Below are 18310 nucleotides of genomic sequence, written 5' to 3' on the forward strand. Positions count from 1 at the left end.
CAAGCAGGCCGACACCGCTTGGTTCTATGTATTACGTGTATCATCCATCAAGCATTTCAAAAGATCAGATTAAAATTATTCAAAAGGTATAGATGGTCAAAATCCGTCGATACGAAAAGTCTGCTCACGTTGCTATTGTGGTCAATCATATTTGCACGGAGGGACTTTTAATTCTCGTTTTATAAATGTTATCAAGACAGTAGATAGTAGAAGAAAAATGTGTAATATATATAGAAGTGAAACATTAATGTACATAAAATTATATGCAATACATTCTAGAAGTTTATATTCAATCAAAATTGCTTTCCATTTGCCTAAAATAAAATTCTTATTTACTCCGCCACGGCACCCAATAACCACCGTGTAGATCAGTATCTGAACGACGATCGGCGCGTGGAAATCTTACGGGTATAGCCTTTGCAGTATAATTCGCAAGACGGTTTAACAATCTATATACCACCTTCGGGTATTTATCTGATAGTTCTATATTCTCAGTTGGATCTGATTCTATGTGATAAAGTTGAACGTCTCGTAGGAAAATAGGTCTATCAGATCGGCCTTTCTTCAGTCTCGCTATCCCAAAACGTTGGTTGTATTCTGGTGGTCGCTCTGCACGATTAGAACCAGGGTGACCAGTTATGAGTTTCCATGGACCACAGCGCAGGGCTGCTCGAATTTCGGTATTATAAACAGTCTGTGAACTATACCGAGTCGTTTTGGCAACCTTTTTATAAAGTGGATCGAATCCATGCAGTATTTCATATCGTGGAGATGGAGTTTTTTTAACAATTGAATCGAATTGGTCAAATCCGTCGAGCGGCTGAGTTCCTTCCATTTTCGGACATGAAGATAACCGTAGGAAAGTTGGATACCAATCTGAAACGTGAAGAAGGCCATTGTGAGTGACATTCCTCATGCCAAGTGGCTTACCATATATAAAGCCAACGGCTTTTACACCCCCTTCGTGCAATGATGCTTTTCCTCCTTTATAGGGATAATTGTTACCACCTTGTCTCGTTATTCCACCGTTGTCAGTAGAAAAAACGACAATTGTGTTCTCAAGTAATCCTACTTTGTGGAGATATGATGTTACATTTCGGATTGATTCATCCATAGCAAGTACCATACCCGCGTATGTTCTTCGCTTCTTGTTACTTATGTGACTAAACGGTTTTATGTATTCATCAGGAGCTTGTATGGGCGAATGTACTGATTGATACGATAGGTATAAAAAGAATGGCTTCATGATGTCTCTTTTTTTAATTACTTCAATTGCCTTTCTTGCGTACAAATGAGCTGAATATTCACCCCACGTATTATTAACAGGGCCGTCGGAGGAACTCCACATGCTTACGCCACATGATTGTTTTGAGCACGCCGTATGTGTGAAATGGTCCGAAGCTCCGGTTAGATCTCCAAAATAAGAGTTAAATCCTCTTCTTGAAGGTAAAAATTCATTTTTATAGAAGCCAAGATGCCATTTTCCGACCATGTGTGTATCATACCCGCAGTCCCTCAGCTGTTCAGGCAACATTTTTAACGTTGTAGGTACACCATTTGGTTGAGCGGTGTATATCACAGCATGGTGTAAACCAGTAGATATGTCTTGTCTTCCGGTAAGAAGTTGACTTCTTGATGGAGTACAGCGAGGTTGGACGTAGTAGTTTTCCAGTTTTATACCCCGCTCGGCCATAGCGTCAAGAAAAGGTGTTTTCATATCAGAATTGTGATTTTTGGCATTATACCCTATGTCATTATAACCCAGGTCATCTGCCATAATAAAAATGATGTTTGGTTTGCTGCTTCCTTCAACATAATTTTGCAGTAATGCACAATATAATAAAAAACTACCGAAAATTGTATACAACATCTTGTGTCGAAATCTGTTGTAAAAAGCTGTTAAAAAAAAATCAAAGCTTTAATTAGTTAATAAGAAAACGATTGAATGATTTGCAAATTTGCGAATACGAATAGGAATAGTTTATTTGCTGGAAACAAAAAAAAAATGAATGCCGTTGAGCACACACAGTCTACCAATCAAATGTTCTCAAAATCCAAAATGTTCCGCTATGATAACTAATTGACAAATAAGTAAAGTATATTATTATATTTATAGACTATACGTGGTTCTCAGTTAGTCGACAAGTATTTTTTTCATAAACTGAACAGTGAAATATCAATTGGACTATTTATCTAAAATACTATTCGAAGGCAATATGTTCAATTTTAGAACTTCGCGGGCGGTTCTTTGTCATCGTCAAATAAAATCCCTTTTTGAAATATTGAATATCATTACAGTCCATTCATTATGAATGTGGCTCAAAAGGAATTATCTATAAAAATGTCATTGTCGTGTCCTGGAATTGACATTTAGATTTCTAAACATTATTGATGTTCAATCTTCATATACAAAGCTACTAAGTTCGGCTAATATTACGTTTATATATCGTCACGCTAATAACCGAATTGCGTAAGTCATTTTTAGCAGTTTTGAGAAAAGAGTGAAAAAATTTCTAATGATATTGTTATGTCATTGAGAGTCAATAATTTGCCATTGTTTAATTTTTCGATCGTAGCCGGGTTTAGGTTAATTTGTATGACGTAGTTAAGTGACGTCATAATGGCGCACTGTGACTTAGGCAGGAATGTGTCTATGAGTTGGGGACATACGCAATTTTGCAACTTTACTATAAGCACCAGTCCTGAAAACTAAACATTCCAAAAACGAATGTAATTCTCAGTATATAAAATGTCTAATCCCGAAAATAGCTAATCAGCTAATCAATATAGCACGTTCTGCACACCCACCGAAATAGGACCAAGATTAAATATAAAGAATAAAACAGCAATGCACCCAATATAAAAGCCAACCAAGGTGAATTGGACTTGGACAGTGAATATCACAAGTGCACGTCTTTCTATACTGTAGTATAAATTCAAATTAATACGCGCTAAGCTAGAATCCGAGATGCAAAAACTCGAAAATACTTCGCGAGGTTATTTTGCAGTTGTGACGTCACAATAGTCCTGCGACAACAATGATAATTCATTATGACGAAACAATTACACAAATGTGCATGTCATACTAAATCTCTATTTTTATGGGTTTCGGAATTCTTAAAATAAAATCTGAGTTAACAGACAGGTGCGCAGCATTACATAAATACCTATTTTATATAAAAAAAAAACTTAAAATCGCTAAAAATGACTCACGCAATTCGGTTATTAGCGTGACGATATACTATTAAGTTCTGTCATTTTTAATGTAATAGTAAAATATTAAACCAACGCACCAAGATTAAAGATAATGCATCACGTGCTTATTGAACTTAATAAACTACCAAGCGTGCCTGTACACAAGTTAGTTTTAGCAAACGTTTTTTGTTCAATGTTGACTACTGTTTATAACCTGTAATAATCCAACATATACGTGATGCACGATGATCTTAGATTTATCAGAACATTCTTCCCAAGGCATATTCAAACAGAATTACGGATCATAAAATCGGTTATTTAGTTCTGCTGCAATCAACAAGTAACGCAATCTATTAGTTATGGTTTTATAATCAGGTGAAAGATTATTTGCTGGCTTTAATTGTGGTATTCGTCAAAATCGAACTCATTTTGAGGTCAGTATTCAAGTTATACGATTAATTAACGACGAGTTCATCCATGGGTTATAAATAAATCGAGCATGTTCTCGAAGTTTATTATTTGCTCATTAATAGTGTAGTTTCTACAGTAATACCAGGATAAAGTGCAAATAAAAAATTTTGGAAGATGCAACCTTACACGATTTTGAATTGTTTTATTTAGTTAAGTATTATGACGTCTACATATAGAATAATTAAGAATCGCAAGCAAAGTAAAACGTAGCTGTCATATAAATGTCATAAATTACCGGATAATACTATGCGCTATACAGTACATATTTTTATTAATTTGATTTTAATTCGAAATACTTAATTAATTGACACTTTTATTTCCGATTGTACTTTCATAAAACTAAAAAAAGGGAATATAAAATTGTGACAGAAATGGCAACGGATTTGTTAAAGCAGCGGAAACAAAAATTGGAACGTCTCGAACAAAATAATATTCAACAGGGAAACTTCGACACGTGTCACGATTTTTGCACAATTCTCAGTTTTCCCTGATTTTTTTGACCTTGACCTTTAATACCCTTTCGGGTATGTTTGGGACCAGAAATATAGATTTTTCCGTGATAGAAAAATTAATTCAGTTTATGTTGTCGAAAAGTTTGCTTGGCAAGACATTGCGGATATCGTGATTTTGCAAATATTCGATTCCACTAAAGATCAGATAGAATATAGTTTTAATGTTTTGAAGATATGTTTATTATTGATAATAATGTTGCTTGGTTGACTTTCAATGTTGTCGTGAAATGTAGTTTACAATGCATAAAATGATACTTGTTATCTTACCACTAATAGGACTTTATTGTTGTAAATCAGACTCGTCCGCTTATTATGCGGTGGTATTGATTTAAACCTCTAAATGTCATCTCAACGGATAACTGTGACGAATAATTTTGATTTCTACATCTTAAACGCATAATCACAAAAATGTTTTAGTATATCTTTTAAAACAACATTTTTGCATTTAATTTTGCATATAATAGCTTTCATGGATGTATTTTGAGTAGGTAATTGTCCAGATAAGATATATACGACATTCATTTTGTACGTTCAGTCGCGAACTCAAAATATCTTTTTTGTTTGATGTACGTACGTTTCTAAAACTAGGATTTTGCAAAATATCATTTTTTAATTTATTGGTATACTCAGCATGAGTTGTGCATGAAATGTCGGTTTGGTTATATGATACAAAGTCAATTTCAGTATTATGGAAAAATTATAATTAATTGTCTCCCGGTGAAAGTTTCGAGAGCGTCACGTTGTGAAAGGTCATATCGCCAGGGGCATATCTAGTGTGTGGCCGACATGGCTCATGCTGTGGGCGCCGTTTGGGGGAGAGCGCTAAAAGGGCGAAAAGTTAAAATTGTAAAATGTTTCAATGAAATAATTTTTATTTGGTAATAATTTTTACTAGAATAATAACGTACTAGTACCTCAATTCAACAACAGTCATTAAAAATTTTCAGTCAACGATCAAGAGGGTGCATTTTCAAACTTTGCCATGGATGTCATTTTACGTATATACGTCACTGCATATCGTAAAATAAGTGACATTTGTAAGGTTGAGATTTGCGATTATAAGAATTCCATACATCACAATTACAAATTAGTCGAAATGAATGATGAAGCAAAAAGTAAATAAGTTTTGGATCTCCGCTCTATAGGAGACCCTTATTATCAGTCGTTCTGTCTGTCTGTGTATCTGTCTGTCTGTGTGTGTGTGTCTGTCTGTTTAGATGTAGCGTCTTAACGGCTGGACCAATCAGAATGAAATTTGTCACATGGGTTATCCAGCCACCCTAGTATTATGCGTTTTATGAAAAGTCCGTATGAAAGTTTCGTTTCCACGGAAACAACGAAAAACGCGCCGATCGTTATGAAATTTCAATTATTTTTTCACAATTTATCGCCATTTTCTCGCCAACCAAGTCGAAAATTAAAATTCCAAGAACGCTACCTTCCGCATAGCAAAATACTCTTTCCAATAAGTTAGCTTTGGTCTCGATACTCTATAAACTGGAGGAGCCTTAGGGATTTTAGTGAAGATTTTTTTTAAATTTTTAGCCACAATATACCAGTCACGCGAGTGAGACTACGAAACGCACAGCGTTTGAAATGAACTGGCGATTTTTAGTAGTGTCTCCTATTATCCATTAGTACAGGGGTTCTCAAACTTTTGGTGTTGCGGAGCCCTTGAAAAGGTTGACTATTATTCACGGAGCCCCAAAATAAATGTTAAAATTGTTACTTTCAGATTAATATTCCTGAGCAAGTTAAAAGTACTTTACTTAATTTAAATGCTGAACCTTAGGGTAATACAAGTCATACATAAATCTAAATTTCAAACATAAATTATATATACACTAAAGCTGTAAATTTAACACTTGACAAACATATTAATAAATAAGGGGTCGAATCTTTTCCCTTTTGACATTTTTGGAAGACTTAAAAGGCCGCCAATAACGTGCGCGATTGCATTTTGTTACAATCGCCGATTTTTTTCGTCAGCATGGCGTGTCTTTGAACCTTTTAACATCTTTACGCCGGTGTTTATTCTCCCTAAATCAAAAATTTCCCTCGGCATATATATACATGTATTGTTACACAATGACGACGTTATTTGCTTTTTTGTTCTCGTGGGGAATTATGAGTTCAATGTGAAAAACATGTTACCATATTATAGTCATCAGTGACGAAATGCTAAAAATAATAATTAATAAAGAGGTAAATCCGCAACTCAAATTTCTTGATTGAAAAGCGGCATTCTGAAATAATAAAACTGAAACTTAAAATGGAAGATCACAGGTTTGGTTTCAGCAGACTCACCTCAGATTGAAAACGTATTTATAGACATTGTAAATCACAAAATTTGGTGTTATGTTAGGTTTTCATCGTAGTAACTGCGAAATCGAAATAGAGTCAATTGTGCGCGCGTGTACCTTTTCCCCCATTATGAAACTACCGACGGAGCCGCACGCAATCAATTGTGCGCGCTCCGCGATGTACCTTTTTTTTCATTCTGAAACTACCGACGGAGCCGAATGCAATAAAATAAATTTCAATTGTTCGTTAAATGCTCGCATCGGTCATGGATTAAATATTTTACCCAATAGAAATCTTGTTATCCGTTTTTTAAATCGCGAAGAATGTTGCGCGGAAATTTCTGATTCCAATTTTGAACCACCTCCCTCTTAAGAATCCTGGCTGCGCTCCTGCTTATAAATAATGTCATTTTTTAATTCCGCCTCTTTGCCATATTTTGAGGCTATTTTGTTGTCAGATTTTATCAAAGCTGTTATTGCTTCTTATTAGAACAGTTACAAAACTAGTCAGTATTTTGAAAAGTAATCCAATATCTCGCGGAGCCCCTGGGTTTCTCTCGTGGAGCCCTGGGGCTCCGTACGGAGCACTTTGAGAACCTATGCATTAGTAAACTGAAATGATGCGGGCCTCAAGCAATGACGGAGATCCAACTGGGCGCCTACCGGCTTGTTTATTTAGAAATTAGATCTTCATTCTATATATACACTTTTGTTTTCAAAGTCTCTATAAATCACAGAGCTTCTAATTCAAATACTAACTTTACGATTGATCACGACCATTAAATATAACAAATTAAAATTCTTTATACATCACCCATTCTCTATTAAATTTTTCCTGACGAACTGGATCGTATTAAATCTCGCTGCTGAAACAAATCCATCATCCAGCAAAAAGAGCAAAACCCCATTTTCAACAGTAACGCGAAGCGGTAAAACAATTTTCACTATCTACCAACCTTGATTTTACTTGCCAATTCTTTTTATTGGTGAATCGCGAGACGATAACCAGTGCAATAAAAAATAAACTTACTCCTAACGCTCAGTTTTTGTCGACTTTGCTTATTTTTGCACGGCGGTATTATATATACATCTTGAGGCATCGAAATTGAGCAAAAAAGCTTATTTACAAAACAACTATATAATAATCTGTACACATGAAAGTGTAATCTTCGCAAGCTTGGCCGACAGGTGAAGCTTATTAAATCAGTTCGAATAATCACACGACATTGTAAAAAGTATAAACATCGTCTCGTGAACTAAACATCAACTGAAAAAAACTCAAGCAGACAATGTTTATATACAATGCGCCTTGCTGTTCTTCGATTTTTTCCACCGTTATTTTTTTGCATATACTAGAATTTAATATCATTATCTGCATTCATCAATTACGCTGTTGTATTCAGAAATTAAAAAAAATGTTTTCACGAAACATTTTATATTATTCGTAAGAATTTGTCATGACCCGCGGGTTAGAACTAAGTACCAATTATCCATGAAATAATTACCTAATATCAATATATTTACAATTTTGTTTGCGCGCTTCTGTTTAACCGGCGCGTTAATCGCAGTTATAACCATACTTATTACGCTTAATTGTTTCTTATGAGAAAAACAAAATTAGGTATAAAGCACCATTTAACCACAGTACAATTATAGAAAATGGTACATGGAGGCAAAAATGTTTTTCTTTTTATCTTACATGTTTGGCTTCGTCAAATAGACGATTGTGCCATAGTTTCGTACGCACATAACTATCACACACTTAATTACACTTTTCATTGGAAAATATTATTGAGTCCGCAACCAATACTTTATACCGAGAAATCTTTATTCAAGTGCACCATTTGAACCTAAAAATATAATAAAAAAGACGCGGCTGTCGTCTTAATGTTGGGTTAATACGTACTGCTCGCAGCGCTCACAGTTCAAAGTGTGCTGCTGGTGATTTGTCGTTGTGACCCACTTTTGTACTAACTGGTGGAAAGTGTAATTTAATTGGCTACTGAAAGAATTTCATCATTTCAGATCTGATTCACTTTGCAACAATGTCATTGCCTAGCGCAGTGTTCTATTAGAATTGGATTATACAAGTTGCAAGCTCGACCCAACATTTTTTTCAATTTAAAATATTGCAATTGCAATATTGCAATATTGTATAAATATCTAAAAAATGAAATATATAATAGTAATAAAATAATTTTATTTAAAGCAGCTGAAACAAACAAATCTAACAGTACAGTACTTTTATTTTCCATTTTCTGCATATATGATTTCGTAAACCTATATTCAAGCTTGCTAAGCGATCTCACTTATTCCGTATGGCCGTGTTTTTTTCTCTCGTTTTAAACTTATGAAAAGCCCACAAATTAGCACAGTAGGTGTCAAATAAATTCCAAATTACGGCGATGTAATTGAAGATTACAGCCGAGTTTGCTTTACTCGTGATACTTTAAACGTTCCAACGCAGGTGTGCGTGCTTCTAAATTGCTCCGGAAACGCACAAGTTTGGTATACATTAACTTATCTTTGGTATTTTATCGCTCACGAATACATTTAAAATATAACTAAATTTCCACTAAAGACTATTGCTCATCTAATTTTAGCACGAAAACACATATTATATACATGTCAATTTATAGCATTTATTATTCTTGTGTGTATTGTATCGTTGTTTAGCTCAACAGAGGTAAGGAATATATAATAATTATATATATATAGGATATCTAATGCATCACTAAGGCGCCTCGTCCGCGACAGATGTCCCATTGCTTTTCATCTGGAAACCCGACGAAACACGAAAATTAGTTACGGATGCCAAACTGCAGACTAAAACTTCGCATGAATAAGTGGAAAACCTCAGAATTTTCAAATAGCAAATAACAATGTAAAATATTATGGGAGGATATACAGAATATATGTTTTGTCTTTGTTCAGTTGTTTCATTTTCGAAATATGAAATATAAACTCGGCAATGGAGTCCGACAGAATTATGATACCGTAAAGTAAATTTCGTTTTTTTACACAAATAAAAGTGCAAAAGCTTGCGTTAAGTCAATTCCGACGTGACATGAGCCAGTCATATAATCAAAGTGCTTAAACGGGGTTTTCAACTTTTTATACTGTTACTTATCCGTCGTCTTTCAAAAGCAACATTCCTCCCAATTTTCTTCGCTTGAAACAATGAGATATTGTGGCGCTGAACACGACAATCTCCGTATTACGCAATAGGGGGCGTTGACCACATTTGGTCATGTACTGAAATGAAACCGTTGCCCTATTCGTGTGTAGTAGTCTATCCTCAAGAATGAGGATGGCGGAATCGACTCCGGATTCGATTCCAATTCGACTGGAATCGATTACGATGACTTGGAATCGATTCTTAAGTGTTAAAACTTGGATTGCAAACAAAGTATAAAGTTTTGTGGCACATATATGTATAAACCGCTATGTGAAGTTGTTACGACGCTTCACTATATTTCTACACTCTCATCCCACTCGCTCGTTTGCGCGGGTCACACTTCATTCGTATATTTTTTGTCTTGCCTATTGCGTTCCTAACTCCTGTTTACTTGAAGCAAGATGCATTAGGAAAAGTGAAACGACTATTGTAATTTTAAGTATAAAATGTTTACACCGCAATCCGGCAGACCGGAATAGCAAAATAGCTCTCCAATAGAACGAATTAAGCATATATTTAAAATCTTGTTGTTGTTGTTGTTATGTTTTATGGCGCTTATAACTTCAGTGGTCTTTTGCGCCTTTGATCATTTTGAATTTAAAAATCCTATACTAACATATAATACAATATTTACGAATATATAATTATACAATTGAATCAATTACAATAGCTAATTTTTCTAAATATTTCTGCCCGTAGACAAAACAAATTCGATAACAGTTTCAATAATATCCATGTTACTAAACACTTCTTCCAAAGTCATTTCCAATTTAAGTTTTCTGGCTTTGCTAATGACTGGTCTTCTTTGATGATTATATCGTTGACAATGCAATAGGTAGTGGTCTACGGTCTCGGGTACGAAACACTGTTCACAAAATCCGTCAGAATGACAGCCAATTTTATGAAAATGTGCATTCAGGGCGCAATGGCCAGTTTGCAGTCGGAATAAAATAACTTGATATTTACGTGACAAAGTTTCGTTCTCTTGTCGTGACATCGTGGTAGGATGAAATCTTTTATAATGGCTTGCTGATTCACTAATAACATATTCCGTATTCCATTTTTATCGAGCCAATATATCAAAATATGATTTTGCTTCTGAGACGGAAAGTGGCAGAATTGCATCGAGGGAAAGTTTGTTGATTGCTCCTTTTGCCAGGTTATCCACTATTTCGTTTCCGATAATTCCTACGTGAGCTGGTGACCATAGGAATGTAATTTGTATTCCTTGTTTTGTTAACACCGAGTTTATTGTTGCTATTTTCGCTATTAATATGTTTTTGAATGTTGAATAATTAAGAAGAGCTGAAAGGGCATTGAGACAGTCTGTTATTATCAATACACGTTCCGGTTTTGTTGTTGCGATCCATCTGAGACAACCCAGAATTGCGTATAGGGTATAGCTCCGATGTATGTGAAGAGACAAATCGATGTAATTTCAGTTTTATCTCTACTTTCGATTGAGGCACATAATATGCAGCACCCACGCCAAATGTGTTTTTCGAACCGTCAGTAAATACTTGTACATAGTCTCGATAGTTTTCGTGTATATGGTCAAGGAATGACGTTTGAAGTATTGTTGGTGAACATGTTGTACCATAAATAGTTAACGATGTATCAATTTGCGGTGGCTTCATTATCCAGGGAGGAATCTCGAAATTGACATATTTTGCAACAGAGAAGTCGGTAAAAAAGCTGTTGGTTGTTTCAATATTAATTTTTATTATTTAATTTATTTTTTAATTTAATTTAATTAATTTAATAATATATTAATTAATTTATTAATTAAAATTTAAAATCTTATCAATGATGGTATTACCAGCTTTGAAGCAACGGGCGGCGACATTGGTGAATTGACAAGGGAGGTGAAGGCTTCAGCTGAGATATCAAAATATTTAAATGACAGAAATTTTCGCATATCAGCGACTCAAGAGGAAATGTTGTAATGATGGCAACAAAACAGAATTCTTATCTAAACATCGCAGTTGTCGTCCAAAAGTACCTCTGTGTTCCATCAACATCCCCGCATCAGAATATGCATTTAGCTCAGCGGAGCTTACTGTCTCCAAATTGCAATAGAGACTCAGGAAGGCATGTGAACGAATTGAACTTTGGATTGCAATAGATTTTTGTTTGCTACAGAAAGAGATTTTTTGGTTTTAAAGTGGACATACAGACCGTTTTGTTATTATGTTGTTGTTGTTAGAATTCATTTCTTGGCATTGTTATAAAAAAATAACTTTTCTCACCTACTTGAACTATTACTTTGAATTTTCCAGTGGTAATGAATTGTAATCTTTTCTCTAGGAGGTTATTACTTTTATTTTATGTTTTCAAAAATTTTTGTGGGCTCTAAGAGCTCCTTTTTATGTGCGATTTAACTTGGGCTTTATGTCCATATATTCGAACATCGCTCTTTTGTTCGATTCGCGATTTCATATGGTATTGATTAGGTGGGTATGTTCTCTTGGTAAGCTATGTCCAGGTATCGAGAATCGGAATCGAAAATTTAAAAATCGGATAAGAATCGAATACTTGTAAGTAATCATACTTAGCATCCTTACTCAAGAAAGGTCAAATATATACCATTGAAGAAGAAATCGGCCACATGCGGGCCATGTGCCGCGGATTGGTCTAGAAATTGAATTGTCAACGGGTCTGAAATTGAATTGTCGAGCGACTATGCACATAAACTCACGAGAAAATCGCAATGAAGGTAGATATGTAAAATCTCAATATTCTAAATGCACGAACTCACATTTCTAAGGAGACATAATAGTCGATACGAAGAAAAAATCTTACGGGATGATTTGTGTTTACGTTTGGGGGATTATAAAATAAATTTTAAATATTTTTTGCTGGCAAAAATACAAAACAAGTTTCACTTCTGATGAACTTGATTAGATTAGCTTTGTCTGGTGAGACGTGTTACTTAGAACGCCACGTTGCATATTTGTTTTTATGATCTCATTCAATTACCATCAAATCCAAACAACACTGTAAAATTATTTGATTGAAATTCATTGACTTCTTACAGTGAGTTGAAGTTACTCATTTTCGAATGTAAGATTATATAAGTTATGGCTTAGCAAGAATTAAATCACATGAGTGTATATACCGCTAAGATTTTATTCGTAGCATTCTGTTTATATGTGATTTTGGATCAAATCTTGCATGCGTGCTGCACGGAATTCACCAGCTAAATAAAAATTATATTTGACGCGATGTGCTGTTTTTATTATCAGTGATACATTGGATTTCATGTACAGTAGTTGTTTAGTTTTCGAAAGATAAACACACAGATAAATATAGGGCGCAACAACTGTTACATCGTTGCTGTAGACAGATATCCCGCATATTTGAATGTATGGATTGGCGCTAAAAATGGTAATTTGCATTGGTCTTTTGCGCTGAGAATAATTAAAAATAGGCATAGAACACAAGCTGGCAATGTGAATTGGATTTATTTTATGATCAAAGTCTACATGTTGCTATAGTAAAATAATATTGGCAAATTTTATTTGATTCTACATTTTTGGTCGACCTGTTCCATAATTTAGAATAAGCACATTGCAGATGCACATACCATTATAGGAAAGACGCGTTAGGTATACTAATTAAAATATTTGAAGATGGCTGAAAGACCAGGCATTTATGATGACATTTATTCAAATTAAACGCGTGAAACCTCAACATTTTGAAATACCTAAACGTACAACTCGATGAAGGCCCAAGTCAAGAACAATTCTCATGAGGTAACGGCATTTTTGTTTTGACGTTTGCGGACGTCATAATTAAGTCTAAATGTTCTAGTTCCACCCCGGCGAGTAACATTTTGTACAGCCCCAAAATGAAAGTCATACGATTGGACTATGCGATACGATAATTTTTTATTCCCTATACATAAATAAAGCATGAAAAGAAACATACATGAAAAGTTAAAGTTACGGATTGGTAATTGGAGACTCAATCTTTCTGATTTACGGCAGTTACTGTGACTCGTCTTTTTATATCTTTACGCAAGTGCTTGCAAACCTGCATAAGCACCGTGTATAGAAAAAAAATTAATTTGTTTTTAACGCCAAATATAATGTCTTCAGAACAGAGATTTTGATTATTTCATTTTTCCAATATTGTGAACGTAAGTGGTAGGGCTGAAAATTTTAGTGAAAACAATTTAACCATTAGAAATTTAGAATCGTTGCGTCACAAGGGTTCTAGAGCTATTTCGCAGTTCCGACCCACTGGACACTGGGCGGTGGAAAGGTACTAGATCTAGATTTAAATATGTAGCAGCAACGACGCAACAAAAAAAGGTACGTACGTGTACCTTCTACCAGTGTACATCAGCGTGTATATTCAGCACGGTGATAAAAAGTGTAAATGCAAAGCGTTCATCACTACTTTCTGAAAATGTCGATATGCTGATATCCCTGCGACAGAATGAATTCTTGAAGAAAAATATCTGGCGGAATATCCAGCTGATCTTGAATAAATCTGGTGGGAATGATTTGATGAATCGTAAATTTACATTGGTGTTTTATGCCAATGTTAACAGTCTATCTATGCCAAGAGTAGGAACAGACATAAAGATATTACATTGACGTTGTGGGCATTTGGCAAGAAAACATAATGATATCGTATATATGAAACACAAAACCTGTCGCTGAAATAGATTGCAGAGGCTTCCAAATTCGCCGCCAACCGAGCGTTTACGCGTCTGTGATCACTTTGTCAGTTGCCACCCCTGTATGGAGTGCAGTCTTTGTTTGATGAACGTAGTTGCTCGGTTTCGGCAACAAAGTTTAGCAAGAGATTTCGAGTTTCATTTTTTCAGTCTGTAACTTGCTGCTGTGAAGTGTGCATTTACAGATGCTACATTGTTGAGAGGAGGTGAAATTTCAATGCGGAAGTTGAAGCAGTTAATGACAGGACAACAGCTCGGTGGAGGATGTATTCCGGAAAGCGATAACATCTTATGAGCAGACATAATACTTGATAACCAAGAAAAAAATCTTACAGGGTCATGACATTTCGAGTATACGTATGCGGGCTTCTAAAATAAATTTTCAAATATTTTTGCTCGGTCATGACAGCTGCACTTTAAAGAAAAAAATTTAAAATTGGTTTCAGATCTGATCGACTTGTTTAGATTAGCTGTTCGACTGTTGTATGAAACGTTACATTTTGCAATTACTTGTTTTATGATCTAAATCGATTACCATCAAATTCAAACCATAATGTGAATGTTTTTGAAAAAATTATTGGTATGTAAATGATGAAAGAGCAATTGACACAAAGACCAAAACGAATTTTTACCCTTAATTCCCATCCCCAAATCATATCCTGGACGCTGTGGAACAGTCAGAACATCTTCCTATCTATAGAACCGGACTGTCATAGCTTTCCCGTGTCCTTTGACGATAGTGATATATACGGCCATTCTCGATAATCCGAGTCACAAATGCAGTATATATCAAATCCACTATCGTACCGGTAGTCTATCTTCAGCTTACATAAAAACGCTTTTGACTTCGACTGTGCAACAGATCGCTGAAATGGGATCAGGAACCGCCACACGGTGAGCAATTTTTATTTTGATGATGTTAACATACAAAACTTCGAAGTAAAAAAATAACTCCCAAAGAGCACAAGGAAATTCCGATAACAATAATCTTCAACCACTGATGATTTTAAAGAAATTGGTTCAGTAGTTAAAGAGAAAGGAGATTTTTTCACAACAATAATAACATAAACAAGAACAAAAAATCTAACAACAGTGACATAATAACAAAAAGATCCATAGGTCTACTTTGTCTTCAATAAAAAGCATTTTGACATGGGTTTTTGTATTAATATTATCGGTGGTATATTGAGTTTATTTAGCTGTTTAATTTTCAAAACATGAACACACAAACCAACATGGGCCGCAATCAAAAACGAATTTTTTTTTTTTTTCAATATGGTGAACATGTAGATAATTTCATTACCAAGTTTTCATGTAAACCAAGTTAGTTGCCTTTTTCAAACACAAGTATTGAAACGCCATGCTTTTATGAGCAAACTTGTAAATAAATATGTAAAACCTCAATATTCTGGAATGCATAAACTAATGATTCTGTTTGGTGCCCCAGGAGGAAAACTTTAAACATCATAACTTATAATTAATTAACTTATATAACTAAATATCCATGCCCGATCTGAGCAGGTAACTCTTAAAAAGGTGCAATTCTGGCTTGGTCAAATGATGGATTGAAATGCGCCATGTATAGATATTTGTTTGTTTGATCATTGAAACTGATTGCCATCAAGTTCAAACAACAATGTAAACTGAGACATATTTACTTGTTTGATCGAAGTCTATTGCTCTCAAGTTCAAACCACAGCGAATGATAATTTGATACATCCATCGCCATTTTATAGTCAGTTTAAGTTAGCGCTAATCGAGTATTAGATTACACAACTTATGAACAAGTAAAAATAAAACTTCCGAGAAACACGAGCTTGTGCTGGTAAGCGTTGTCTTAGCGAGCAATATATTTTCATCTGTGCTGTGTATTTTAATCAACCTTTCTTACCTGCTCATGCAAATCAATGTGTAAATAAATATACGGCGTTCGGCGCGCATTTTGTCTTTAAATTATCAGTGATGTATGGGTTCCATTTAATTTATGAGACATAAACCCACAAATCAAGATGTATTGAAATTAATGAGTACGTCGTTATTGTAGACAGGCAGTATGATACTTATATGCTCAAATATAGTAGGGCGGGGGAAGATAGACACACGGGGTTAGATGGACACTTTTTTTCAAATTGACCTATTGGCGACATCTTATGGGGCTTGGTTCTGCAAATGCCATTGCCGAGTTTGTTGCTAAGGAGGGAATTCGTTCTAGCCATTTCGGTTCAGCGCCTGGCGTAGTTCGTCAGTTGTGTAGCTTTCCACGTGGCTTGTGATTTTTGAAAGGTGAAAAAGGGGCATTTAGTAAGGACACGTTTATCTTGGAGGCACTATATGCTCATTTTCAGCGAAGGAACTCTGAATCGCGCGTTTGTTGGTAAGTTTATACTTACTGACAATGATTTAGGACTAACTGAGCGACTTGTGCCATCTAGCAGCTAACTATATCTTTCAGCATGTGATCATGTAAAAATGGGGGGGTTATGAGGGGGTAATAAATTTCTTGCGTTTTTCGGGCTTATATTTACTTTGACCGTTCAAACCCGTTCTTTGTGAATAAGATACCAGAAAATCTTCTTTTTAATTTTGTTATTGCTTTTACCTGTCAAAACACTTCTTGGATAATCTCAATAATCTTATGAAATTATGGGGGGTGGCCATCTTACCCATATGTACTATCATGTTTTTCCAGATGCAAGTTTTGGATGCACGGGAAACAGAAAATCCTAAAGAATGTTGAGAAAATACCAAAGAATATCAAACAGAGACAAATAACAAATAGAGACTACGATGTACCATCTCATGAGGTTAACACCACGACAGAGATAGAAAGTGTCACAAGTGAACCATGCTGCTCTGTGCTCTCTAACGATATTTTCAAGTAGAACTTCACCAGGAGTTCAGTTAGTTTCTGATAAAGTCAGTGATTTTTTAAGGCAAGAAAATAGCAGAGACCTGATAGCACCAGTTTATCATTTGAATATATTTTCCTCTTCCAGTAGCCACACAAGAGGCAAAGAAAGCCACTCAGACAGGAATTAGAATGTTAACAAGTGAGAAATATGTGGCCGAACTGTCAGCACTCGCAGAAACAACGCCACCTAGTTCGTTCAGGAAAACTACAGCACTCGCAGAAACGATGTCATCTAGCTCGTCTAAGAAAGTTGCAGCTCCCAGGAAGAAAAAAGAAAATAAACGTAAGAATGAGCGACATGAAAGATATTGTTACAGTAACCTCTGTGCTGTCTGCAACGGCAATTTTTTTGACGACGAAGAGGACGAGGGATGGATTCAGTGCCAGAAATGCCAAAAGTGGCTTCACGATATTTGTGCCGGGATTTATGGAAAACACATTGTGTCCTTCCAATGTGATGACAGCTCTGCTTGAAGCTTTTTTGTATAAATATTTTCATTCGAATGTAAAATTCCATGACGATAGCTTTCATGCTATCCCAGATGTTCTTTTGGTGTTATGATTAAGATTTGTGTGAAAGTATGATCAAATAAAATTTGGCTGCTTTACTAGGTGGTGTTTTATCATACTTTCGTGAACAATTATATGGGTTCACAACTTCAAAAATTTAAGGGGTAAGATGGACATAGGGGGAATTTTCGAATGCCCCAAAAAATTTTCCAAATACATTACTTATTTTAATATTCTGATAAGAAACAGAACGCAATACTAGTATTTTGATGCGATTTTATCACATGTCCGTCATATCCGACCATATGTCCAACTTCCCCGAATTTTTTTTTCGTTTAAAAACGTTTCTGCTGTTGCGATGGTTGGAGACCGGCGGACGCCGCCGAGTGGCTAAAGAGTTCAGCCCCTTATGTTTGTACTTGCAAAGTTTTAGGAATATTTGAAGAAAGGTTTTCGAAATATAGATAATTTTCAATAAGGGGGGCCATCATCCCCCGCCCTACTATATACGGACACGAAATCTAATGGAACTAGAAACACTCC

The 18310-nt window shown here is 35.3% G+C and overlaps 1 protein-coding gene and 1 pseudogene across 2 annotated transcripts; one reads left to right on the forward strand and one right to left on the reverse strand.

The window, feature by feature from the left end:
- LOC120328865 (arylsulfatase J pseudogene) lies at positions 1 to 7692 on the reverse strand (annotated as a pseudogene). The gene is made up of 2 exons (XR_013477314.1): positions 7438 to 7692; positions 1 to 1896 (listed from the first exon to the last, which is right to left on the reverse strand). The product of XR_013477314.1 is annotated as an arylsulfatase J pseudogene (transcript).
- Positions 7693 to 16638: 8946 nt separating this feature from the next.
- On the forward strand, positions 16639 to 17972 carry LOC144425250 (uncharacterized). The gene is made up of 2 exons (XM_078114796.1): positions 16639 to 16720; positions 17036 to 17972. The coding sequence occupies exon 2, from the start codon at positions 17387 to 17389 to the stop codon at positions 17729 to 17731; it is 345 nt and encodes a 114-aa protein (XP_077970922.1). The 5' UTR covers positions 16639 to 16720; positions 17036 to 17386; the 3' UTR covers positions 17732 to 17972.
- Positions 17973 to 18310: the final 338 nt, after the last annotated feature.

This window comes from Styela clava, chromosome 7 (assembly GCF_964204865.1).
Source record: "Styela clava chromosome 7, kaStyClav1.hap1.2, whole genome shotgun sequence".
Lineage (NCBI taxonomy): Eukaryota > Metazoa > Chordata > Ascidiacea > Stolidobranchia > Styelidae > Styela > Styela clava.